This window comes from Diceros bicornis, chromosome 12 (assembly GCF_020826845.1).
Source record: "Diceros bicornis minor isolate mBicDic1 chromosome 12, mDicBic1.mat.cur, whole genome shotgun sequence".
NCBI classification, from domain to species: domain Eukaryota; kingdom Metazoa; phylum Chordata; class Mammalia; order Perissodactyla; family Rhinocerotidae; genus Diceros; species Diceros bicornis.
Genome location: NC_080751.1, coordinates 14,676,883 through 14,702,948, shown reverse-complemented (window position 1 = coordinate 14,702,948; position 26,066 = coordinate 14,676,883). Strand labels below are relative to the sequence as shown.

Sequence of the window (26,066 nt, the reverse complement as noted above, 5' to 3'; positions counted from 1 at the left end):
TGGCCAGAGGCAGCGTCGGCCTGTTCCTCCCCCACAGAGGGCAGCACCAGACAGCCTGGAGAGCTGCCAGTGAGCAGGGTCAGCCAGCTCCGCTCAAATCAGTGGGTAGCTTCAAGCTATGCCAATTAAAATCCCAAGGGAGTATTTTTGGACGCTGACTATCTAATTCTAAAGTTCCTCTCCAAAAGTAAATGTCTGAGAATGGTTGGGGAATGTCTAAAAAATAAGAATGGGAATGGGAGGTGCTTTGAGCAGATATAAAAACTTGCTGAAAAGCTTGAATAATTAAAACAGTGTGATTCCAATGCAGATATAGAGAAAGAGACCAATGGGACCAACAGTCCAGAAACAGACTTGGCCCCCATGGGAATTTGGGTTTTGATGGAGGAGTTGTTTAAAAGACGACCAACCTAAAAATAAAAAAAGTTACTTCTCATCAAACACAATATTAAATTCTACACAGATTGACATCTAAACAAAAATAAATCTATAATGGAATATTATTGAGCCTTAAAAAGGAAAGAAATTCTGACACATGCTATAACATGGATGAACCTTGACGACACCAGCTAGGTGAAATAAGCCAGTCACTAAAGGACAAATACCGCATGATTCCACATATCTGAGGTTTCTAGGGTAGCCAAATTCACAGGGACAGACAATAGAATGATGGTTATCACGGACTGAGGGGAGGGGGCAGTGAGAGTTATTGTTTAATGGGTACAGAGTTTCAGTTTTGCAAGATGAAAAGAGTTCTGGAGATGGATGATGGTGATGGTTACACAACTATGTGAATGTACTTAATGCCACTGACCTGTACACTTAAAGATGGTTATAATGGTAAAGTTTATGTTATGTATATTTTACCACAATTAAAATAAATAAATTTTTTAAAATCTATAAACAAAAATATAAATATCGTAGAAGAGAATACAGGAAAGCAGTCTTTTTTTTTTTTTTTTTTTTATGAGGAAGATCACCCCTGAGCTAACATTCGATGCCAATCCTCCTCTTTTTCCTGAGGAAGATTGGCCCTGGGCTAACATCTGTGCCCATCTTCCTCCACTTTAGATGAGACGCCGCCACAGCATGGCTTGACAAGTGCTGCATCGGTGCGTACCAGGGATCTGAACCTGCGAACCCTGGGCCACCTAAGTGGAGCGCACACACTTAACTGCTGCGCCACCAGGCCAGCTCCAGGAAAGTAGTCTTATATTCTCGGTTGTGGAGAGTGACTTCCTAAACAAAGTGTAAAATGGCAAAGGAAAAAAAATGCACAGATTTTGTTACATAAACTAAAACTTCTGTATAACAAAATAAGACATAAACGAAGTTCAAAGAAATGTAACATATTGGGAAAATATTTGCAATCAACAGGACATCCAAGGACTGATATTTATAATATAGCAAAACTCCTTCCCATCAATAAGAAAAACTCAAATTACTCAAGTGAAAAGCGAACTATTCTGAAAAGATAAAAAACATATAAAAAGATGTTCAACTTTACTTGTAATCAACAACATTTAAATTATTGCAAATGAAACAACATTCTTCACTTGTCATATTGGCAAAAACGAAAAAGACTGACAACTTCCTGTGCTGGTGAAAACAACACAGGTGGGGATGGGCGCTCAGTTACTGGATGTATGTATATAGTGCATGTATGTATGTCTACACTGTATGTATGTATACAGTGCATGTATGTATGTCTACACTGTATGTATGTATACAGTGCATGTATGTATGTCTACACTGCATGTGTGTACATAGTGTATGTATGTCTACACTGTATGTATGCATACAGTGCATGTATGTATGTCTACACTGTATGTATTACATAGTGTATGTATGTATGTCTACACTGCATGTATGTATATAGTATATATATGTATGTATACACTGTACGTATGTGTATAGTGTATATATGTATGTATGTCTACACTGCATGTATGTATATAGTGTATGTTATATCTACACTGTGTGTATGTATATAGTGTATGTACGTATGTCTACACTGTATGTATGTATATAGTGTGTGTATGTATGTCTACACTGTATGTATGTATATAGTGTATGTATGTATGTCTACACTGTATGTATGTATATAGTGTGTGTATGTATGTATACACCATATGTATATACATAGCATATATTATGTCTACACTGTATGTACGTATATAGTGTATGTATGTATGTATACACTGTACGTATGTATACAGTGTAGCAGCACAGCCTTCTTGCTGTGGGGAACTGAGCAGTCTCTTTCAACATTTAGCAGGCATATCTTTTGACCAGGCAGTCCATTTCTAGGCAATTATCACAGGAATATCATGACACATCCGCACACAGTAATAAGTATACCAGGATGCTCACTGCAGCTTTGTCCGTTAAGGTGAAGAATTGGTGGGCCGGCCCTGTGGCTTAGCGGTTAAGTGCGCGCGCTCCGCTGCTGGCGGCCCGGGTTCGCATCCCGGGCGCGCACCAACGCACTGCTTCTCCGGCCATGCTGAGGCCGCGTCCCATATACAAGAACTAGAAGGATGTGCAGCTATGACATACAACTATCTACTGGGGCTTTGGGGGAAAAAATAAATAAATAAAATTAAAAAAAAAAGGTGAAGAATTGGAGAGAATTGAATTGAAAAAATTGAAGCCAGTTTTCAGTAGGGGCATGGTCCCATCCATTCCCTACGTCCATGTTGCAGAATACCTCTCAGAGGTAAAAAGTATGAGGGTGAACTCTGCACACTAAGAAGATGGACAATACCATCTCATTTGATTAAAAAAAAAAGAAAAACACACACACATTTGTGTATTTGTGCATATGTGTCTGAAAACGCCCAGCAGAAGTTTTGGAAGGATACTTGTCAAATGGCTAACAATGGTTCCTGCTGAGGAGAGTTAACCCAAATTAACTCTATTTGGGTTAATTAGCATAGTAAGAGTGCAGCCTGTAGAGCAAGAGACCAGATTTGGAATCCCAGCTCCACCATTCACTAGCTGTGGGCCTTGGGCAAGATACTTAATCTCACATACCTTTGTTTTCTTCAGGAATAATAATAGTATATAGCAATTAGAGCAGTGCCTGGTACATAACGCACATTCTGTTAGTGTTAGCTATTGACACAAAAATAAAGAATATTGCCTTTGTAATTTTAGAAACAATAAAAAAATAAGAAAGTAAAGGCATTCAAAGCTCTCCCAACCAGAAGACACCATAGTTGATATTTGATGACTATCATCGCAGATCTCTGTGTGCACGGATGCATATGTGCATGCACGCACAAGCACACACACACAATTTTACATTCATGACACCAAAAGGGCATAATATCTAATGGAATGGACATTCTTTAATGTCTATAAATGTCTATAAGTATTCATACCATTTAAGAGCTCTTTAGTATTCCATTGTATGAATGGACCATAATTGATATGAATAATCCTCACTTGGTGGACATTTAGATTATTTCTAATTATTCTTTATTATAAACAAGACTGCTATGAATATCCTTGACCCTTGCTCATTAATTTCCTTGGGATCAACTCTCAGAAGTGGCGTTGTTGTGTCTGCATATTTTTAAGTGTTTGACATACATCGCCAAACTCTTCTCCAGAAACCTCGTGTCAATTTATACTTCCACCCACGTACAGGAGACCTCACATTTTTCTGAAGCGTCTCAAACTCTACTATTGTCATTCTTTGTCACCTTTGTTCATTTGGTAATTGAAAAATTATATCACATTTACATTCTTTTGATTACCAGTGAGGTTGAACCTCTTCTCCTCTGTCAGATTTCCTCTTTACACAATTGTGTGAGTATTTTGCATTATCAATGTTTAACATCCTGATCCAATTCGTTTATTTGAGACCAGTTACTCAGGCACCTGGTGAGGCCCTGGGGGCTTGGATGGACACAGGATGGGGAAGTTTGATTAGAAAAGGCCTGGAAGGTGAAGACCTAAAACATGGAAGCTGGAGCAGAGACTACACAGACACTTGCCTCAGAGACTCACCGAAGTGGAGCTGACTGTTTTAATGCGGAAATCTGTTTGAGGGAACATCATGTAAATTATGAAGATCCAAGTCTGTATGATACCAACACAAAGTTTTTCTAAAAGTTGTATTAACATAAGGGTTTGCAAGGAAGAGATCGAAGGACAAGCCCAAGTGTTTTGGTCAAGAGGAGGCTCACCTTCTCCCTGAGAGTCTTTGTCCTATTCAAGCAATTGCATCGCCCTTTATTTTTTCTCAAAATACACAAGATAAATTATACTGTCACCTTGTCACTGAACATCCTTTTGCTACTCCGCAGCCTTACTCCATTCACCCAAAAGTGTGACGTGTCTCAGTGCACATGGCCACTTGGGTTGATTGCTCTCTACACTGTCTCATAAACATTCTGGGTGGACATTCTCGGGCAGCTCTCTTCCATGACATCCCATTCTTCAGCTTCCTAACTATATAAACGCAACTATTCCTGGAAGGAGTGGGTGAGAGCATGCCTCCTCTTTGAAACATCCTCTATTAACTCTAGATAGCAAAGACAATGGGTCCTTTCCACCCCCTGGGACTTGAACTATTTGTACTGTGTCAGGCACCCACAAAACATTAGCTCTATGCAGAAACAGACAAGGGCATCAACTCACCTGAGCACAGTCTGCAGAAAAGCAAAGTTACCTATTTCTGGGTTCAGGGCAATGCCAGAACTAGACTCCTGCTACCAGCAACCCTTGAGAACTTGATTTCAAAAAATTCCAGGATACTCGACAACTTCACTAGGGATGCTCTCTAGTCCTCCTTGCAACTATTTTGGGAATCCAGATGTTGAAACAGCAAGCCTGTCACCTGGAACTTAATTTTGTGTTTTTAATGGCTATAGCTAGATATTGAACTCACTTTCCCCTTCAGTGGAACGTGAAAACACGGGGGACCCAAGATCTGCAGCAGTGGTTTTCAACTCTGGCTGCCTATTAGAATTGCCTGGGGAAATTATAGAAATTACTGATGCCTGTTTGGTCACCCCATCAGGAGGGTGGCCTGGTCATGGAAACTCCCAGTTTATCTGACTGTGCCCTGTGGGTTGAGGGGCCCCTGCTCTGTAACCCTATAGAACTGTGGGACTCAGGGACAGTTTGACCTGTCTGGGGTTCCAATGTGGGCAGCAGCTCTGTGCACATGGGTCCCATTCTCCTTATACAAGAGGGAACATGGCTTCTTTCCCTTAGAATGGCTCCGAGAACACCAGCTGAAAGGTGGAACCAGATCTCCAGAGCCTCCTTCCTAGTGTGGCCATTCCTTGCTTTCCTGTCTCTGATTTCACAACTGGAGTACACACTCTACACCAGTGCGTCTCAAATGTTAACGTGCACACAAATAACCTGGAGATGTTGTTAAAATGCAGATCTGATTCAGCAGGTCTGGGATGGGGTCCAAGATTCTGCATCTCTAACACGCTCCCAGGCATGCTGATGCTGCTGGTCTGCAGGTCACCTTTGAGGATCGTGGGTCTACGCAGCAGAAAGGCCTCTTTCCTCTCTGTTTTCCAGATATGACTCCTCCTTTCTCCATGGCTCAGCAAGAGCACCACTTCCTCAGCAAAGCTCTCGCACTTATCCTGCTTGTTTCTCCTGTAACAAACACCTAGGACAGGGATCTCAAACTTAAGCACGCATCAGTATCACCTGGAAGGCTTGTGAAACTACAGATCACTGGATCTCACTCCAGGTTTCTGATTCCGTAGGTCTTGGGTGGCGGGGAGGGAGTGCCAAGAATCGGTGCAGTTCTAACAAGTTCCCAGGTGATGCTGATGCTGCTGATCCAGGGACCACACTTGAAGAACCGCTATCCTCTGACAATGATTCTTCAACTTGAATGCACATAAAATACCTCAGATGCTTTTAAAATCTTGATGTCTAGGTCATATCCTAGATGAGTTTACACCAGAATATCTGGGCAGGATCTAGGCAACTCTGCTACAGACTGTTCTAGGTAAAGTTCCTGACTTCTGGGGCTCAGAGGCTAAAATAACAATTAATTGTAGTCAATTGTGTTTGTCTTGGTATATACCTGCCTCCCCAAATAGACATCCCTGTCCTTGAGGACAGGGACCACTGTTTCCTCTCTGGTGTCCCCTTACCATCCCCTGCCCAGAGCAGCTCTCATTAAATGCTTGCTCCCTCCTGCTTGAGGGTAGTGAGGCAGTGAGTGTCTGCCTTCTGATGGAAGCAGACACCAACACCTATGAAACAGTCTTGTGAAAAACTCAGACAGGAATCACATAAGCCTGGTCCCAACTATCACATGTTAAACACCACCACAGGGACGCAATAAACAAAATCTAGAACATGAAAGACCATATAGGACAAATGATGCAGCTTCTTTAGCAATAACAACAACGGCAAGGGAAAAATAAAGGTGGAGGAACCTGTAGATCAAAATTGATTTAAGAGACATAGCTCCCAAATGCAACGTGTGGACCAATTATATTAAAAAATATGAGACAATCTGATCAAGATGGACACTGCCTGGATAATTCAATGAAAATAAGGAATTACTATCATTTTCTTAAAAGGTGACAGTGGTATTGTGGTTGTGTTAAAAAGAAAGAGGCCTTGGGGCCGGCCCAGTTGCATAGTGGTTAAGTTTGCGCACTCCACTTCAGCAGCCCGGGGTTCACAGGTTCGGATCCCGGGTCCACACCTACACACTGCTCATCAAGCCATGCTGTGGCAGCAACCCACAGAGGAAGACTGGCACAGATGTTAGCTCAGTACCAATCTTCCTCACCAAAAAAAAAAAAAAAGAGGGCTTTACCCAAATGAATTGAAAACAGAGTCTTGAAGATGTATTTGTACATCCATGTACACAGCAGTATTATTCACAGTAGCTAAAATGTAGAAGCAACTCAAGTGTCCACCAATGGATGAATGGATAACCAAAATGTGGTATATACACTCAATGGAATATTATTCAGCCATGAAAAGAAAGGAAATTCTAACATATCCTACAATATGGACGAACCTTGAGGACATTATGCAAAGTGAAATAAGCCAGTCATGAAAAGACAAATACTGTATGATTCCACTTATGTGAGGCATTTAGAGAAGTCAAATTCATAAAGACAGAAAGCAGAATGGTGGTTCCCAGGGGCTGGGGGGAGGAGGGAATGGGGAGTTATTGTTTAATGGGTACTGAGTTTCAGTTTTATAAGATGAAAGAGCTATGGAGATGGATGGTGGCGATAGTTGCACAACATTATGAATGTATTTAATACCACTAAACTATACACTTAAAAAGAGTTAAGATGGTAAATTTTAAGTGTACTTTACCACAATAAAAAAAATTGGGAAAGAAAGAAAGAGGTTTTATCTTTTAGAGACACGTACTGAAACATTTACAGATGGAATGATATGGTGTCTAGGATTTGTGTCAGCATGGCCCTGTGTGTGTGTCTGGGGTAGTGGGTGGGGGATAGAGACACAAGATTGGCCAGGAGTTAGTTGGTAACCACTGAAGCTGGGTGATAGGTATGTGGGGGTTCATTCTACTACATACTACTTTCGCATAGATTTGAATTTTCCATAATAAAACGTTTAGCCACTTTTCAGGATGAATAAAGGAATGGGCTCTTTAAATAGCTCTCTGACTAAAGCCAGGCTTAAAAACTCTTGGGAGCCTAATAAAACGGCTAATGTGTAATCCCAAGCAACTCATTGCAAAGTGACCTTTACACCACGGTTGGCTTCAAAAAGTGGGGAATTAGAGTTGGAGACACAGACCAAGTGGAAAGAAAATCTCCAGCTGGAAAAGGATTCTCAGGGATTTTGTCCAGGGGCAGGCAGCAGGTGCCCCTCTCCCAGCTGGGAGGGAGCTGAACAGAACCTGAAAGAGTCACATGTCACACAAAGCAGTTCGCTGTCACGCAAAGGGTGTCCAGACCTGAGGCCTTCTCTGTGGCTAGTAACTCGGTCACAGGTACCATTAGAGGAAGTCGCTGTTCAGTTAACATCAAGAGCAGTAGAAAGCAGATGCGGCCAGCTACCAGGCACAGCCCAGGCTTTCCAACGCTCAACCCACAGGATGTGAGAAGAAGGGGGAGGGCCTCCTTTTAGCATCTGGAAAGGGCTGAAAACCAAGAGACCTGAATTCTAGGTCCAGTCTCAGATGGAGACCTAAATTACACTCCCACTGACCCTGCCCTGGCTAGCAGGTGTATCAGCAGCTCTCAACCTTCGCTGCATTAGGATCATTGGGCGCTTTTTACACATTTCAACGTCCAGCTGAACCTCAGACTAATGACATCAGAATCGCAGGGGCCCAAGAGTCAGACATCAGTACTTTTTCAAAGGAAGATGTAAGTCTTTGAGAAGACAAAACAACTAATGGGCCACTGTGTGTGGTTAGATAAGAGTAACATCTGGAGACTAAAGATGAACACTGCAATTGGAGTGAAGGTTCTTTCTTTCTGTACCTATTTTGCATATCAATACCATTAAATTGTGTCGTGGTTAATTTGTTTGCAAAAATTCCCCTTAGAACATCCTAATTTTAAAGATTTAAAAAAATGTAATCTCTTATAGAATGCAACTTTTAATGTTGGGGTTACGTTGCCTCTAAACATTTGTTTTAAGATTTATATTTGAGTGAATTATTTTCTTGGATGAAGTTAAGTTTACTCACCTGAAAGTTGTGGAATACACACCCTATCTAATGGCCTCGCTGACTTCATTCTGTAACTCTTCCATCCCCACCCCATCACCCATCATCCAAAGACTTGATTTCCATGTTTTAGTTACAAAGCATCGAGACACAGGGTTTTTGCTTTCTGGCTAAGGTCTGCTGGTAATAAATTTTGTGACACTAACAGATTCATTTCTTAAAATAATGTGAATGTGAGTTTTTCCCTAATATCCAGCAAAGCTATTTAACTTCACATTGAGGCATGTCAGTGCCCTGAATTTTCCAGCAGAAGCCAAAGGCCAGGGTTAATTTTCTTATGGGCCAATGAAGAATTTTCCCAGAGATGTCTGAGGACCCATCTCGCTAGTTTCAGTCTTTGACAGAGGCACCAAGAAGTGATTTGTGGGAAGAAAGTTTTTCAAAAGGGGAACTCCTAAGCAAATTCTAGTCCATTCCTACAATACTTGACAAATTCTTACTACATAATAACAAGCACATGCATTAAAATACTCATGTGAAACAATGCAAAATGTTTCTACAACTGATTAAAACTACAGATATGATGTGTATGTTCACAAACCGAACTTGACAGTGAATTTGAAAGATTACTAATTATAAAAGACTGAGTGGACAGGCATGGGTCAAGGGTCAACATGCATATACAGAAGTTTAGAAGGTACCAGCAGGAGCCGATAAGCACCAGAACACCAAGCTTGATAGTGAATTTGAAAAATTACAAATTATAAAAGACTGAAGGGACAGGCATGGGTCAAGGGTCAACACACACATACAGAAGTTTAGAAGGTACCAGCAGGAGCTGATGAGCACCAGAAAGGCCTCACAGGGTTTTTGGGGTATCTACTCCACACTAGATTCAGAAAGTTGTCTTTTTATAGTCGCAGAGATGATTAGGTCCAGGGATACTGACTAACGCTAACCAAGTTCACAAGGGCTGATGGATAAACCCAAAGGCCAATTATTTAATTTACAATGAGATTTACAACAGTTATGGGGGTTAGTTACTCTCATCTTCTAGCCCTTGCATCCTCTCATTTTAGGCAGAGGTACAGAGAAAGCCAAATTATCATCAGGAAGGTATAGAATCAGAATGAGGCACATTAGCTAAATGATTCAAATGTTTAATAGAACCAGGATAAGATGTCTAGAATCTTCCATCTCTGCAGATGAGATTTGCCTGGGACTGGGACCAGACAGGTGGGGACCTCTGGCCTAGACTGTTCTGGAATGAACCCCACACCCTTCCATGGCTTCCCCTTTTGCTGGCCTAGGAGTCTCCTCTCAGGGCCTTCAGTTAGGCAGTGAATATGGGCCTTACTGGAGAACCACCTCTTCCCAGAAAGTGCTCCAGTGGTGCAGCGGCTGGAATGGGGCAGAGCTGTGGCATTCCAGGAGCTGTGGTGAATGGAATGGGGGTGGGGGGTTCTGTGCCCAAGCTCATGCTTTTGCTGAAGGGTCCATCCCCCTGCACAGCATGTTTTCATTCTAGGGGAAGGGGGAGCTCATAGCTAAGTGAATGCCATCAGACAAAGCTACTGGCAAATTCCTAACTGGCTCCTTCCGGGAAAGGCTTCTGGAGCCAAACCTCTCTGAGAGCCACTGGTCTGTGTGTCCAGGAGGCATCTGTAATTACCCCATGGGACTGTCATTTAGAGACTTGTCAGTCTCCCTCAGAGTCCGCTGGCTCCTTCTCCTCACTGCTTCTCAGAAGAGGCCCTCTCCTCCTAGTAGATGCTCTCTTTTCCACCTCCGCTAGTCAGGGCCCAGTTCAAAAGCCACCTCCTCCATGACAAAGCCTCCCCAGGGGCCCGGCTTGAAGAGACCTCTCCTTCCTCTGACTCCCACACACTTTGTGTCATTTATCACATAGCACTTATTATCATAAGGACAGCGGCTAAAGCTTACTGGGCACTTCCCCTGTGCCAGGCACCATGCTAAGCACTTTACATGTGTTGTCTCATTTAATCCTTGAATCGACCCACAGGAAGGTCTGTTACTATTCTCATCGCACAGGTGAGGAGACGAGACTCTTACAGGATGAGGAACCTGCCCAAGGTCATGCAGCTTATCAGACAGGGTTTGAGGGCAAGTCTTTTGACTCTCAGGCCGTGTTTTCACCACTTCACACGTACTGCCCCGGGTTTTAGTTATCTGTGTATATGGGCAAACGCCTGCCTTTTACATCAGCTCAGGGGTCGAAAAACCATGCCCTGTGGGCTAAAAGTGCTCCACAGCCTGTTTTCGTATGGTCAGCTAGCTAAGAATGGCTTTTACATTTTTAAAGTGTTGTAAAAAAGAAGGAGAAGGAGTAGAAAAAGAGCAAGAAGAGATCATATATGGGCAAGAAGTCGCTTAAAATATTTACTATCTGGCCCTTAGAAAAAGACTGTTGAGGGGCCAGCCCGGTGGCATAGCGGTTAAGTTGGCGTGTTCCACTTTGGCAGCCCGAGATTCACGGGTTTGGATCCTGGGCGCGGACCTACTCACCGCTCATCAAGCCATGCTGAGGTGGTGTCCTGCATAGAAGAGCTACCACTCTACAACTATGATACACAACTATGTACTGGGGCTTTGGGGAGAAAAAAGAAAAAAGAGGAAGATTGGCAACAGATGTTAGCACAGGGCCAAATCTTCCTCAAAAAAAAAAAAAGAAAGAAAAAGAAAAAAGATTGTTGACACCTGCGCTAGATCATAAGCATTTTAAAGCAGATTCCTATCTTACTCATTTAAATTCTCCAATGGGACCCAACACAAAATCTCTCAAAATGCTTTTAGAATGAAAGAAGAAAGGTGTAGATAAGACACTTTCCACAGTTCTCCTAGACCCACAGGGCAGAGCTTCCTCTTCTCCACTGCCCTAGGGATTGACATAGTGCTATAGTGACATCAGTCCACGTCCACGTACAAAGATAGGATGTGATGTCTGAGGTGCTTGTCCAAGAGGGGAATGGGTTTGCAAAACTCTGCCATCTGTACTCTCATGGAAGGCTTGAAGAATTCTGAAAGTTCTGGTTGGCATAAAGAGTACAACAGCGGCCAAAGACTAGATTACACAAAGTGCATATCTCCACTACTACATATGCGGAAAAGACATATCTGGCGTGTCCGCTCTGCCTCCACCCATGAGGATGTGCTCCCCAGGCCGTGGCCACCTCTCGCCATAGCTTCCTGTAACTCTGATCTGGGTTACAGTGAAGACAACCAAAGCTGGGCAAGTCAGATTCTCTTTGAAGAATTAGGAATTGGGTCTGAGGAACAGCCATGCACTTTGAGATGGTCCCTTGAGTAGAGGAGATGTAAACACGGAGGCTGAGGAATGGCCAGGGGCGGGGACAAGCGGAGGAAGCGGCTGCTGAAGAGGAAAGACAATCCCAGAGAAAGGGGGGACCAGAAGCAGAGAAAGAGGACAGCCCAGTTTCCCAGGTCTAGCCCCTGACAGATCTGACCGTCCCTGGGTACCATGAGGTCACCCCATATCCTGCTGATGCTCTCCATCCTTTTGTATAAGTTAGCTTGAGTGGGTTTCTGCTACTTGTAGTCTAAAATGTCCTGACAATGACAGTGGCATTTCTCTCTCCCTTGAGCATCATACACAGGCCTGGACAGCTCACTTGAGCTTAGGCTGCGGTTGTCGGAGCTGGACATATGGTATGGGGGACTCTTGACTTAGCACAAAGAGCTCCTGCCTGAGGATTTTCAGGCAGGACCATTCTTTTAGGATCTCCAGAGTCTGACAGTTCTGATCCTAACAAGACGGAAGACATCACCACCAAAATCAACGCGTGGACCTTGTTTTGATTCTAAGTTAGCGCAAACCAACAGTAAAAAAAGATGTTTTTGAGACAATTAGGGCAATTTGAATCTAGACTGGATATCTCATCATATTGAGCAATTATTCTGAATTTTCTTAGGAGATATAATGGCATTGTGGTTGTGTTTACAAAAGAAATCTAATTTCATAAAGATCTGTACTAAAATGTTTACAACATTTTGGATTTTCTTTAAAATATTCCAGCAAAAACAAACATACAGCAAAACAAAATCCATAAAGGCAAACAGAAACAAGTGGTGGAGATAGATATTAATCATTGATGAAGTTGGGTGATGGATATATGGGGGTTCAATATACTATTTTCTCTACAGTTTGTGTTTGAAATTTTCCATAATAAAAAGTTAAAATATATATACATTTAGATATGTAAATATCTATAGATATAGATGTATAAATATATATAAATCAACTGAGGTCTTCGCATGCAAGGTGGTCTGACGGGAAGGTTCCTCCCCTTTTGACAACTGCACCTGTGGGACCTATCCAAGGATGTCATTGTTTGGGGGAGGTGGTCCCTCCTGCTGACCAGCATCTAGGGGCTCTGAGGGGCTGCTAGCCAGTCAAGCCCCATCGGGAAGAGTCCTGCCTTCTCTCCTCGCTTAACTAGCCTTCCTGTCACACTCACTGGCCAGCTAATCCTCTCTTACCATCCTGAGTCCACCACGTGGTCCACCTAGGTTCTAATTCATATAGAATCACTTTTTCCCACTTGCTCAACATAAGTGTCAAGTATCAGGGTTTGACTAGTGGAGGGAGAGGGAAGGACCATGTTAGATATTGGATACGACACTAGCTTGATAATGACAAATAGTATGATTATTCAGACTAGTATATAAAAATCAAGTCAAAGTTAAACAACCTTAAATACCTTCATCTGACCACCAGTCTCCAAGCGTGGCTCCACAGCAATAAAGCAGGACGGCCATGGGGCCTGGAGCTGCTCACCTGCCTCAGGACCACCTGGCAATCTGCAACTCCTCCAGTCAGCTGGCTCTTCCGCTCTCCTCTCCTCAAACAAGAGACCAGTCTGGAAACCACCAGCCCAGAACTCTCTCAACTCCTGCTAGAAGCCCCCAAACCTCGCTGCAGCCACCCTGCCCTCTGCTCCTTCCGGCCTGTCACAGGGGAGAGGTGTGGGCCTTCCCGGCTTGGGGGAGCCCCCCACTTGCACCCAGGGCCCCGCATCCTCCATGCAGCAGCCCCTCTCTGCTTCTTGCATCTGTAAACCACCCTCTTTCATTTGGGCCTTTTCCATCAGCATTCAATATGCTCAGATCTCTCTCATTCTGAAAAACAAAAAACAAAAGCCTCTCTTGACTGCCTTGTTGCCCCTGAAAGACTTCTCTAACTCCTGTCCTCCAAGACAAGCATCTTGGAAGAACTGTTCAACTGAACCCACCTCTGTCCTTCTGACTCTCTTCTCCACCCACTGCCCCTGTCCCTCCCCCGAGACTGCTCGGCTTGCTCCATCCTGTGGGTACTCTTCAGTTCTTCCCCCTCTCCCTCCATCTTAATGTCTCTCTGCCTCCGGTTTCCAGGATGCAGCACTCTTCTCTTCCCCTCCTACCTCTCTGGTGGCTCCTTCTCAGTGTCCATTATGGGTTCTGCCTCCTCTGCCCATCCCTTAAATGTTAGTGTTCCTGGAGGCTCTGTCCTGGGCACTCTCCTCACTTCACAGATCTCGGGGGCAATGTTATCCTTTTCAATGGGTTTGCTTTCCATCTAAATGCTGATGGCTCACAAATCGATGCTTCTCTACTGAACTCCAGACCTCTATGTCTACATGATGACCTGCTGGACATCTCCACTTGGAGTTTCCTCAAACATCACATGTCCAGAATGGATCTCATCATCAACCACCTCCAAAACAAAACAAAACAAATCCAACATAACAGACCCTTACTACTTACTCCTCTCGTGTTTCCTAAATTGATACCACGAGTTCCCACTTGCTCAAGCTGGAAACCTGGGCATCTCCTTGACTGTCCTTCTCCCCCACATGCCATCTGCCATCAAGTCTTGCCAATTTTACCTGTTAAAATATGTCTCAAACCCAGTAAAAAGATCAGCGATTGCCAGGGATTAGAGAGAAAGAAGGGTGGGGGGGATGAGTAGATGAAGCACAGAGGGTTTTTAGGGCAGTGAAACTACTCTGTACGATACTACAATGTGGATACATGTCATTATACATTTGTCCAAACCCCTAGAATGTACAACTCCAAGAGTGAACCCTAATATAAACTATGTGGAGTTTGGATGATAATGATGCGTCAATGCAGGTTCATCAATTGTAACAAATGTACCAATCTCTTGGAGGATGTTGACAGTGAGGGAGGTTATACATGTGTGGGGACAATGGGTATATGGGAAATCTCTGTACTTTCTGCTCAATTTTGCTGTGAATATAAAACTGCTCTAAAAATAGTCTATTTAAAAGGAATTATACACACAGAGAGTGAGAGCATATAATTATATGTTACATATATATGTAGTATATAATTGTATGTTATATATGTAACATATAAATATTACACTCTCAAATTACATATATAAAATAAATTATATGATCAAAAAAATATGTCTCAAATCCACCCCTTCTCTCTATCTTGGTTCAGGGTCTCATCATTTCTTGCCTGGACCAACCTCCTAACTGGCTGAGTCCTGCCTCCTTTTATCCATTCTCCACACTGAAGCCAGAGCGATCTCTCTCAAACAGACGATCCGGTCCCTCTCCCACCCAAAACCCCTCAGTGGTCCTCCGAAGCTCTCAGCATTAAGTTCAAACTCCACCACATGGCCCGCATAGGACCGCACAATCGCCCCTGGAAACTTCTGGCAGTCTAGCCACAGAGTTCTCCCTGTTTCTCTGTGTGTCTGTTTTCCCTGTTCCAGGGGCCTCTTCCCCCAGCTAACCCTGACCCATCCTTCAGGTCTCTCTGTGAACCTTCCTCCTGGACACCTTCCTTGATTCCTGCTGTCTGGTTAGCTGCCCCTACGCTGTGTTTTCATAGCATTCTCATCATCAACACCTGGTTATTTGCCTCTGTGCCCCATTAGACTGAGAGCCCAAGTGAGTAGGGATGGCATCTGCCATGTTCATGTTTGTATCTTCAGCACCCGGCTCAGGGCTTATAGATAGTAAGCACTGAGTAAATACTGGTTAAATGAATGAATGAGCTTTGCTGACTTCTGCACTAGGAGCACTCAGCTTCCTACTCTGCTTCATACATAGTGGGCAGCTCTGGCCCCAAAAGGTGACCCCAGGTGAATGGAGAGACCAGAGGGCTAGGGGTACATTCTGCCCCAGACTAAGAGAGGAAATGATGCGAGGAGGGCATTCCACAACATCTTAAGCTGGAGCAGTTTCAGGGTCGAGATGAAGTTCCGGGGTTCTCCTCCATCACGTATAGAGTGAGAAAGCATTCCTGCCTACGTGCAGAGAAACATTCAGGGCTTTTGAAAATGGACTGATCTGGTTTGACCCAACTAAGCTGACCTACTTCCCCTGCCCGTCTTTCTGCTCTTTCCTGGTCATCTCAGGAATGTTCTCAGAGCATATGTGCCTCATAAGAACCTTCTGGCAAGTTCACGCTTTTGGTCTGCTCCAGTTGAGATCAGAGGCAGCCTGGATTTGGAATCTGCTTTCAGAGCTCTTGGAAGGCTCTGAGCTCCGGCTACTTCTGAGTAACCCCAAAGGGCCCTCCACACTTGGGCAGGTTCCAGCTCGGGTCATTCCCCTTCCCTCCCTCCCTTGCAGCCAGATCAACCGGGGCTTGAGAGGGGATGGAATTCTGGGTAAATTGTTTGCTCACAGTGAGGGGGTCCCCACCCATGCCCCACCTCACCCAGCCTTCCCTTCAGGCAAGGTCACTGTCAGCAAATAGTCAGCTGCATTTCCCTCCCGGGAATGCTAAAGAGACAGAGTTAACAAAAATCTATCTTATTAACAGCCTGACCTACCAGCATTGATCACATTAGAAATGATGCCTGCATACACAGTCCCCATTAAGCACACAGGGGCAAGGCTCAGCAGAGCTCAAAAAGCCATTTAAATCCATCCAGGGGTGACTACTTCTCGAAGGCCCAAAACATCCCCCAACTAATAACCCCCGACAAAGCACCGCCGGGGAAAATTCCTTGCGGATTTGAGATTTTCACTCTGTTAATCTTCTAACTCAACAAAGCAAACACTCTTACAGCAAATTAAATACTTTTATTAAAGGGCACCCTTCCCCATTCTCTTTGATGTGAGTTATAGACCCACAACCCTCCCAGGGCCTGAGAGTCTGTGTGAGGAGTCGTCCCCCCTCCCTATCATTTCCCCTGTTACTCCAAGGATGTCCAGAACCCACTAGGATTTGCTGATTCTTGATACTTCCCAGACCTCCTGAGCGGACCCCACAGCCTGTCGGCTGAGGGAAATACTCCCCATTCTTTTGTGGGGGTGACAGACCCCAAACAGGCCTGGCCCCAAGCACCTCTACTATTGCACTTTGCTTGGAGGAGGCTGCAGCAACCATCCGGGCCAAGGTGGACTTGTTGACCAATGGCCAAACCCTTCCTCTGACCTCTCCAGAGGCCTGCTGGTCATACTTTCAACAGGGAACTGGAAACCAGATGGGGTTAGCAGGAGAAATTAAAGGCGGGTGGGGCAGAAGAAAGGGAATGGAGGTAGGGAGGCCCTCAGCTCCTCTTCCTCAACTGCTTCCTGCCCCCGAGTTGTCCCTCAAGCTGCTCTTCCCTGAGATCTGCCTGGAAAGGGGTTCAGTCATTTTAATTTCTTCTAGACACCACTTCCCTTCACTCCGGTTACACTGAGGCCTTTTCAGGGTCTCCTCAGATGCTGTCCTCAGATAACCTGCCTTGTGGGGAAACCCACCAGCTTACAGATGGTAGCCCCCACACCCCTTTATATTTCAGGAGGAGCCTCCTTCTAGAAACATCATCAGCTATAGTTTATCAGTTTCATTGCAGGGTCTGTAGTGTGGAAGGCTCTGTGGAACACACTCAGAGAGACTAGAAACTGGGTATTTTGTCTATGGCGACAGACAATCAGGTCTCTGAGGCCCCGGAGACCTTCTCAGCAAGGGTTCCGTGGCTATGTGTGTGATAGGTCTCTTGGAGGGTCTGGTCCTGGCAATTATTGCCAGGGGTTCTGGATATAGACCTTGCTCAGGGTGGGGAGAAGGTATTCTCTCTCTGTTGGGACTCGGAGAAGGCTCTTCTTAATTTGACTTCTCTCTATTTGCCCAGCTTGGGCAGGAAAGGCACTTGCCCAGGGCAGACACTAGCCCCTCAGAGGCACTAAGCCACAATAGCCCAGACTGGGCCCTGGTCATTTGAAATGTCCTCCCCTGCTTGTCAGCCCTGGATAGATGTCCTGGGCTCTGTGGCTGTCCCCGTTTACCTCCCACCCCAGTGGAATTGCCTCCAGACTTATGTCCTTCCCTGGAAATCAAAACAGAGTCCCTGAAAGTTGGAGGAACGGGAGAGAGGTGGCTGAGAAAATGGGAAAGCATGACAAAGTGCATAAGCCGTCAAGCTGGGGAGTCAGACAGGCCTGGGCTAGAATCCAAACTCCAGACCTGCATGCTCTGACGCTTGGCAAGCTGTTTGCCCCTGGAAACCTCAGTATCCTCATCTAAAAGGGGATAATAATTGTTCCCGCCTCCTCAGGGTCGATGTGCAGCTTGAATGAGACAAGCCTGTGAATTGTTGAGTGCACAGTGAGGGCTCACTGATGGGCTGACAGGAAGAGGCTCAACCGCTTCCAGACAGGGACTGGGCTTAGGGGCAAAGCCAGGAATTCATTCCTCCCCGGAGGCCCGCAGGGATTTGCTAGTCCACCCGATGGCCTTTCTTCCAGGAGAGATCAGGTTGGGAAGCTTGGAGATGTGGAAACCTGCCCCTCCTCACTCTGCAGAGCCACTATCCAGGTGAGTGAGGTTGCTGGGTAAGGGAGCAGCCCAGGCTGCGGTCACCGGCAGCTGCCAGGCGCTGGGCGTCACGGTGGCCCCCAGGCCGAGCCAGTCCTGGGCACGGGGCAGTTAGTTCATGCATTCTCAACTGGGGCAATATTGGTTCTTGGGGGAGCAAACAATTTTAAATATTACAGTGGTTTGTGGCATTCCAAAGCTCAACCCTACCTGACAAAATCTTATTCATTAGCATTTAATTTCTCTTATTAGAAACACATTAAATTAAATTCTAATTTAATAAAGTTAATTTAAATTAAAATTTTCTTTGGGAGGAGCCAATACAAAAAAAGGTTGAGAAACATTGGTATAGTCTGTCTTCCAGAGTCTCTCAACCTCCTTCCCAGGGTCTCGCCTCCTCCCGCCTCCTTCCTGCTGCCTCCTACTATTTCCTTCCTTCTCCTTGGGCTCTTGGCAGCATTTGGCACTGCTGACCAGGCCAGTTCAGTTCAGAGGGCGCTCTGTCCCAGGCACTGGGGTATGGCCAGCACTACTCCTTACCCTGATCCTCCCTCATGTCCTGTGACTTCAGCACGTGGTAACCCTCCAGCCTTCTGGCTCTTCTCTTCCTTCTACTGCCCCTATATACCCAGCTCTCTGTGCTCCCCACACGCTCCTCCGTAGCTCCACTCTGCTTATCCCACCCCAAACTCGGCCAAGTCTCTTTTCGTCAGCAACCCAGTGGATCACTCCATCTGGACTTTTCCTGGCACACATTCTCCTTCCTCCAGGAAGCCTTCCCTGTCTACCCCAGCCCACATGGTGCTTTCCCTTCTCCTACAGCATTTAGTTTGAACCATTTGACATGAAAGAATATGTGCCCTTGTATTATTCTCTCATGGTCTCAGGGTTTTAATTTCTTTGAAGATAAAGACAAAGCCATAAGTTTCTCTTTGCTCCTTAGTGTCCAAACCAGTTCTGGACACCAAGGAAGGCAGATGGGAAGGTCTTCAGGGGCCCTGGCAGAATTCAAGGTGCGAGGTACCACTGGTCGATAATCCTTCCACCAGGAGGGTCAGCTCAGCCTGGGCCCCGGGCAGACCAGAGTGGGAAGCCCCCTCTACCTCCCTCCTGGGGTTTTGCCTCACCTGGCTGATTCCTTCCACTCCATCTGGTCTCCGTCGTGTTGCAGGGTGTCCATCTCTGTGAAGAGGGTAGGGTTGGGAGCCTCATCTTCCTCCCCCAGGATGTCCTGGAGCTGCTCAGCAGCTGGAGATCCTGCAAAAGGAGGGCAGCAGGGTCTGCTGAGTGCCCCGTGGGAGGCGGAGGGTTGCAAGGCCAATTGAAACAGAGCAGGAGCCAAGTGCAAGGGAAAAGTATTTCCTAATTCAGTAAAACTAAGTCTAGCTTCTCGGCAAAGCTAGACTCAAGCCTCTGTGGGTTGGATGTGGTTGAGATATTCTCTGAGATAAAAGAGACGAAAGGATTGTGTCAGCATTCAGACTCCAGGGTCTTGCAGCTGACAATGAAGAATGATGGAAAATGGCCAAAGCCGCGGCAGCAGCAAAGATGGGGAATAGAATAGAAAAGTGAAGTGAGAAAAACTCTGACCCAACTTCAGCAGAGCAACCCAGAAGGATCCGTTTTCCCACTGGGCCCCAAACCAGTCAGCTCCGCACGTTAGCCTTGAAGGGGCAGTCAGCCATGTGAAGGACATGCTTGTGCCATTGTGCCACATGGGCCCACTTTCTTCTTGGGCAAGGTGACAGCCTGTTCCTGAGCTCCTAGTCCGCTTTCCAACTGCCCACTGGACATCGCCTCCTAGGTGTCTCTCACGCATCTCAAAAGCCAGCATTCTGACTCTGAATATGTATCCTTCCTCAAACATGCTTCTCCTTCCTTCTTTCCTTCCTTCCTTCCTTCCTTCCTTTTCTTTCACTTGATATTTAACGAATGCCTACTATGTGCCAGGCATTGTTCTGGGTGTTAGAAAAAAGCTGTGAAGAAGGCCCATATGTCCTTGCTCTCTTGAACATCTGTTCTAGTGGCAGAGATGGACAACAAACAAGTAAACAAATCCATAAATGATCATTTCAGGTAGCGATAAGTGTTCTGAAAAGAAAATAATAAAATGACCGGGGAACTACATTGGACAGCATGGTCAAGAAAGGCCTCTCTGGGACCAGCCCGGTGGCATAGTGGTTAAGTTCAGCGCGCTGCGCTTCAGCGGCCCGGGTTCGCAGGTTTGGATCCCAGGTGTAGACCTACACCACTCATCAAGCCATGCTGTGGCGGCAACCCACACACAAAAAAAATGGAGGAAGATGGGCACAGATGTTAGCTCAGGGCCACTCTTCCTCAAGCAAAAAGAGGAGGATTGGCAACAGCTGTTAGCTCAGGGCCATTCTTCATCACCAAAAAAAAAAAAAAAAAAGGCCTCTCTGAGGAGGGTGTATTTGAATTGTGACTTGAGAGATGAGAATGAGCCCCTTCTGCACTTCTGAAAGAAGAGTGCTCCAAGTGTTCCAAAGACCCTGAGGTGGGAATGTGCTGGTCCGTGTGTCTAGAGCATGGTGACCAAGAGAGAGAGGTATGACATGATGTCGGATGCCTTGGTTAAAGGCATAACTGGCCACCTAACTGCACAGGTTAGACATCCTGGAGTCAGCCTCACCTCACCTCTTTCTCTTGCCTCCACTCTCACATTGAAAGTTTTTAAGAATACGTTCCCTCCTCACCTATCCCATTGCCCCTGCCCTGGTTCAGTCTCTCACTGACTGTCTCCTGGGCTTCAGCAAGTCTTCCTCTTCCTCCAAGCCTCTCTATCCCCTCAGTTTATCAACCCCTTTGGCCCTCATTTATTTCTCCATGGACTCCCAATGGTCAATAGTTTAAACTACTCTTTCATTACACTCTCCACTCTCTTACTTCATGACTTCCCAATAAAACTGGCCAGCCAATGCCCAAATGAGAATTCATTGGCCCAGTCTTCATCTCTGCAGGTGTGTCTTGGGGGTACAGGGAAAGGCAAGGTGGTACGAGTGGTATGGTGGAGGCAGGGTGCACAAGGGGCTTCCATCCAGCTAGACAGGGGTATGAATCTCAGAGTTGCCACTTACTCATGAGTGAATTCAGTCTGAGTAAACAGGGTTGTCGGGAGAAATAAATCACATAAGGAGAATAAGACACATGACACAGGGCCTGGAATGTGATGGGTGCTAATCCCCTTCACCACCAACCCCAGCACCCAGGCCCAAGATCCCTGCAGGGGAAAACCACCTACCTGTGCAAATGGAGGGTTTCCACTCTCAGCACACCTCAGAAGTGCAGCCGCCTTCCATTCATCCTTGTCAGCACCCTTTCCCACGTCCCTCAATGCCATTCCCAACATTTGCTCCTCCTTTCAAGCCTCTTGATCCATCTCCTACCCCACTTCACCAAGAAAATAAAGGCCTCCAGGCATGAAATCCATCCTCCTCCTCCCTTCTAGTCCTTCTATGTCCTTACCACTGTTGGAGTCCATCTTTGAACAAAGGAGTCCTTCCTTCAGCCTAATCTCTGGCCCCATCCATTCCTTTCTGCTGGATCCTTATTTCATCAACTAGCCTTTCCTTACCCGGGTCTTCAACTTCTCTCTCTGCACCCTCTTTCTCTCATCCTATAAACAGCTCTTCCTACCCTAAAACACCCTCCCCTGATCCTGCCTGCCTTCCAAGCTGTCCTGCTCATTTTTCCCTTTCTTTTCCCCCAATCTCTTGGAGTGGTCTACACTCACTTCCACTTTCTTCTTACCCAGTCCCTTCCCAACCTGCTGCAACTGGTTCAGCCCCATTACACTAAGGCAGAGATTTCAAACTGGCAGCTCAAAGAAGTGTTTAATTTAGCCCTCACAGAGTAAAAAATTTTTGAAATAGTTGCTAACATAAAGAATTGTGAGAGTTCATATAGAAATCCAGATTTCTGACTTCTCTTGAAAATTCAGATACTCTGATGACTGTGCCCACATTCCTGCTTGGCAACAATCAATCAGAGCTGAGTGACCGCTGCCTTCTTTAGGTGGGCATATGCATTTTAGTTTGCCACAGTCCCCACTACTCCCTACTACTACTCTGCTAATCTCATTTACGCTATGCACCTGAGTTTATAACCCCACCCTCAGGTCTCTCTTATTATCTTATTTTCAAACCAATAAGTTAATAAAATCAATCAAACCAACAGCACTGTGAAGCTATGGTCTGTTTTATCTCTCTGGGACATCAGTGGTGCTGACTGCTCCCTCTGTACTGAAACGCGACTCTTAGCTCTCATAATACAGCACTTTCTTGATATATTTTCTTATCTCTTTGAGGACTCCTTCTCAATATCCTTCCCTGGCCCTTCTTGCCTGTCTCACTTAAATCTCGATCTTCCCCAGGATTCCTCCTTGGCCTTCTTCTCTCCTATCTTTCTACACTCTTCCTGGGCCATCTTGTTCTTTAGGACGTCACCCTATAGACAAGGTCACCCATGTCTCCAGGCCCTGCCTGTATTGAGCATTTCCAGCTGCCAACTGGACTGCTCCATCTGGGAGTTCTGCAGCCTTCTTGAGTCAACATCAACCTATTCAAAACACTCAGCATCCCTTACTCCAACACCCCAACCCTGCCATCCTCTGTTTGATTAACAGCACCCCTAGGTACCTAGCCATCCAGACAATAAATTTTGGACTCACTCCTGAAGCCTCCTTCTCTCTCACCATCCTTGGACACTAACTTCTTTCATTTGCTTCCCAAATATTTTTAGCTCTCTCCCTTTTTTCCATCCATTCCCACCATCTTGGTTCAGGTTCTCATTATCTCCTGTTCCTATCACTGCAATAGCCACCCGCCGCTCCCACTGTCTCTGGTGGCCCCATCCATCCCCATTCCCCATGTAGCGGCAGAGTTTGCTTTTATTTATTTATTTATTTTTATAATTTTATTTATTTATTTTTCCCCCAAAGCCCCAGTAGATAGTTGTATGTCATAGTTGCACATCCTTCTAGTTGCTGTATGTGGGACATGGCCTCAGCATGGCCAGAGAAGCGGTGCGTGGGTGCGCACCCGGGATCCAAAACCGGGCCGCCAGCAGCGGAGCGCGTACACTTAACCGCTAAGCCACGGGGCCGGCCCAGAGTTTGCTTTTAAACCATCTCAAACATATTCGTGTGGCAGACTCCTGGGAGTCATGGTGCTCCCTGGGCAGCACCATAAAATATTGTGCATATGAGTTAGAAATAATTTTACTAGCAGAAAAGGCAATTAATTTATCTATATATAGCTTAATGGGCCTCATTTATTCAAATGGATTTTATTTCTGACTTTTTCTATTACTTTAAACTTATATCTTTTTCATTGGCTTATTGATTGATGACATTTGCTAGCAGATATCAAGGTTCAAGGAAATTTTAAGGAAGAAAAACTAACAATTGAATAAATAACCTCATTTTTTCTTTAAATTGGGAGAAGACTATGACTGCTTGATTCTGAGAGGGCACACCAATTCTCTATGGGATCAGAGTTCAAGAACTACTCTCTTAAAATGTAGATTTGATCCTGTTACTCTCTCAGGTGAAAAACCTTCAATGGCTCAAAATCTCCCTGTGATCTGGCCCTAATCTGCCTTTCTAGGTTCTGTCATGTCCCTCACCCAGATGCCCTGGACCCAGCTACCCTCTACTCCAGCCAGCCTCAACCCCAGACACTTTGATCCCAGACACCCTGGACCCCAGTCACCCTTGCCCCCAGATACCCCAGGCCCCAGTCACCCTTGACACCAGACACCCTGGACCCCAAACACCCTTGACTTCAGACACCCTGGACCCTAGCCATCCTTGACCCCAGACACCTTGGGCCCCAGCCACCCTCAACCCCCGATACCCCAGACACCCCAGACCCCAGCCATCCTTGATCCCAGACACCCCAGACTCCAGCCACTCTTGACCCCAGACACCCCAGACCCCAGCCATCCTTGATCCCAGACACCCTGGACCCCAGCCACCCTTGACCTCACATGCCCTGGACCCAGCCACATCAGACCGCACACAGCTCTCTGAAGAGGAGGGCATATCACTCCTTGGACCTTTATGCCTGCTGTTCCCTAAGTCTAGAGTCCCCTTCCCCCTTCAGGGTCAGATAAGAAGGCAAATAAATGGAACAATCATGGCGAGATGAGACAGGGCAGAGAGCAGGATGCCTGAACCAGCTCTGTCTGAGGCATTACCTGCTCCCTGGAATAGCTGAGCGCTGAGGTCTCAGGCTGTTGGCACTGCCTCTGGCCCCAGGCTGTTTCTGCTGCTGCCACCCTGGCTGCTGCCTCCACACGTCCTCTTCCCCACCGGCCACAACAAACTCACTTTTGTTTCCAGTTAAGCACCAGGGGAGGAGCGGGGAGAGGAGAAGAGGGAGAGGGAGAGGGAGAGGGAGAGGGAGAGGGAGAGAGGGAGAGACAGGGAGGGAGAGAGAGAGAAAAGGAATGTGTGCAAGACTGTGGAGGTGGAGAGAGAGGGCTGTGTGAGAGAGATTGTGTGTGTGCAAGAGAGAAAAACTACATCGAGTGAATTAAAGATACTGTGAGTATGAGAGAACTGTGGGAGGAGAGAGAGGGAGAGAGAGAGAAAGCGGGGTAGGGGAGAGAGAGGGAGAGGGAGAGGGAGTCCTCAGGTGCACTGGAGAGAGACGGGCTGAGTGGCTGTGGCAGAACCTCAAGCAGGCAGCCGGGTCTCCACAGCAGCCAGGGTGGGGGCAGGTATACGGGGCCTGTGAGAGGACTGGCAAAACTGCCCCTTCCTCCCTCCCCCATGAGACTTCCCACCATGCCTGGGGGCTCGAGAGGAGCCCAGGCACCCGTCCTCAGGCCCCTTTATAAAGGGAAAGGTAGGATTTGCCCTGAGACTCCCCGGGGGCCTCCTTAAGAGCCACGGCCGCAGGTGAGGGGCTGGAGAGTGGTCTGGCAAGGTCGAGCTCTCAGCTGCACAACCCAGGTGGTGGGGTTGTAGGGGAGGGTTAATGTGGGGTCTCACATTTCACAGCAACCACGCTTGGACAACAATGTTCCACATAGCTGGTTTCTCTCCTTCCTCAACTTTAAACCCAAACTCCCCATCCTCTCCTTTTCATCTACTTCTGAGACAAAGTGCTGTCATCGCTCAGTGGGTGTTTTCTGAGAGCCCATGGACAGTGGGAACTGGTCACTTCAGGGTGTGTGGGGAACCTCACTGGGGAATTGTTTCGCTCTGCTGAGAAACTCCTAATCTCCTGGGTTCGGTTCAACAAGTGCTTACTGAGTACTCCGAATGTGCCAAGGTTGATTAGAGGTCACGGAGCGGCTGCTGCTTCAGGGAGCTCTGAACCCTGAATTCGCTAAGACTTAGAGCTGGGAGCTTACGGAGTCCAAACTCTGCATTTCACTGATGAGAAAACTGAGACCCAGTTTACAGCACAGAATGCCCCCCAGGCCCCAGCTTAGGGAAGCCTGGAGGACAGCGAAGTCTGCCGACATCCTCCACCCCACATTGCCCTGTTGCCTGGCTCCACTTACCATGTTTTCATCCCTGAGGCTCAAGGATCAAGAACACCCACTTTAAAGCTGAGACAACAGA

General features: G+C 46.2%; 1 protein-coding gene across 1 annotated transcript in view; it reads right to left on the bottom strand.

The window, feature by feature from the left end:
* The window catches only part of SLC4A5 (solute carrier family 4 member 5), a 104,883-nt gene that overhangs the window by 44,631 nt on the left and 34,186 nt on the right, over positions 1 to 26,066 (bottom strand). Inside the window, exon 6 of the mRNA XM_058550909.1 lies at positions 19,597 to 19,726. Coding sequence (XP_058406892.1) covers positions 19,597 to 19,726 — 130 coding nt within the window. The remainder of the gene's footprint in view (positions 1 to 19,596; positions 19,727 to 26,066) is intronic.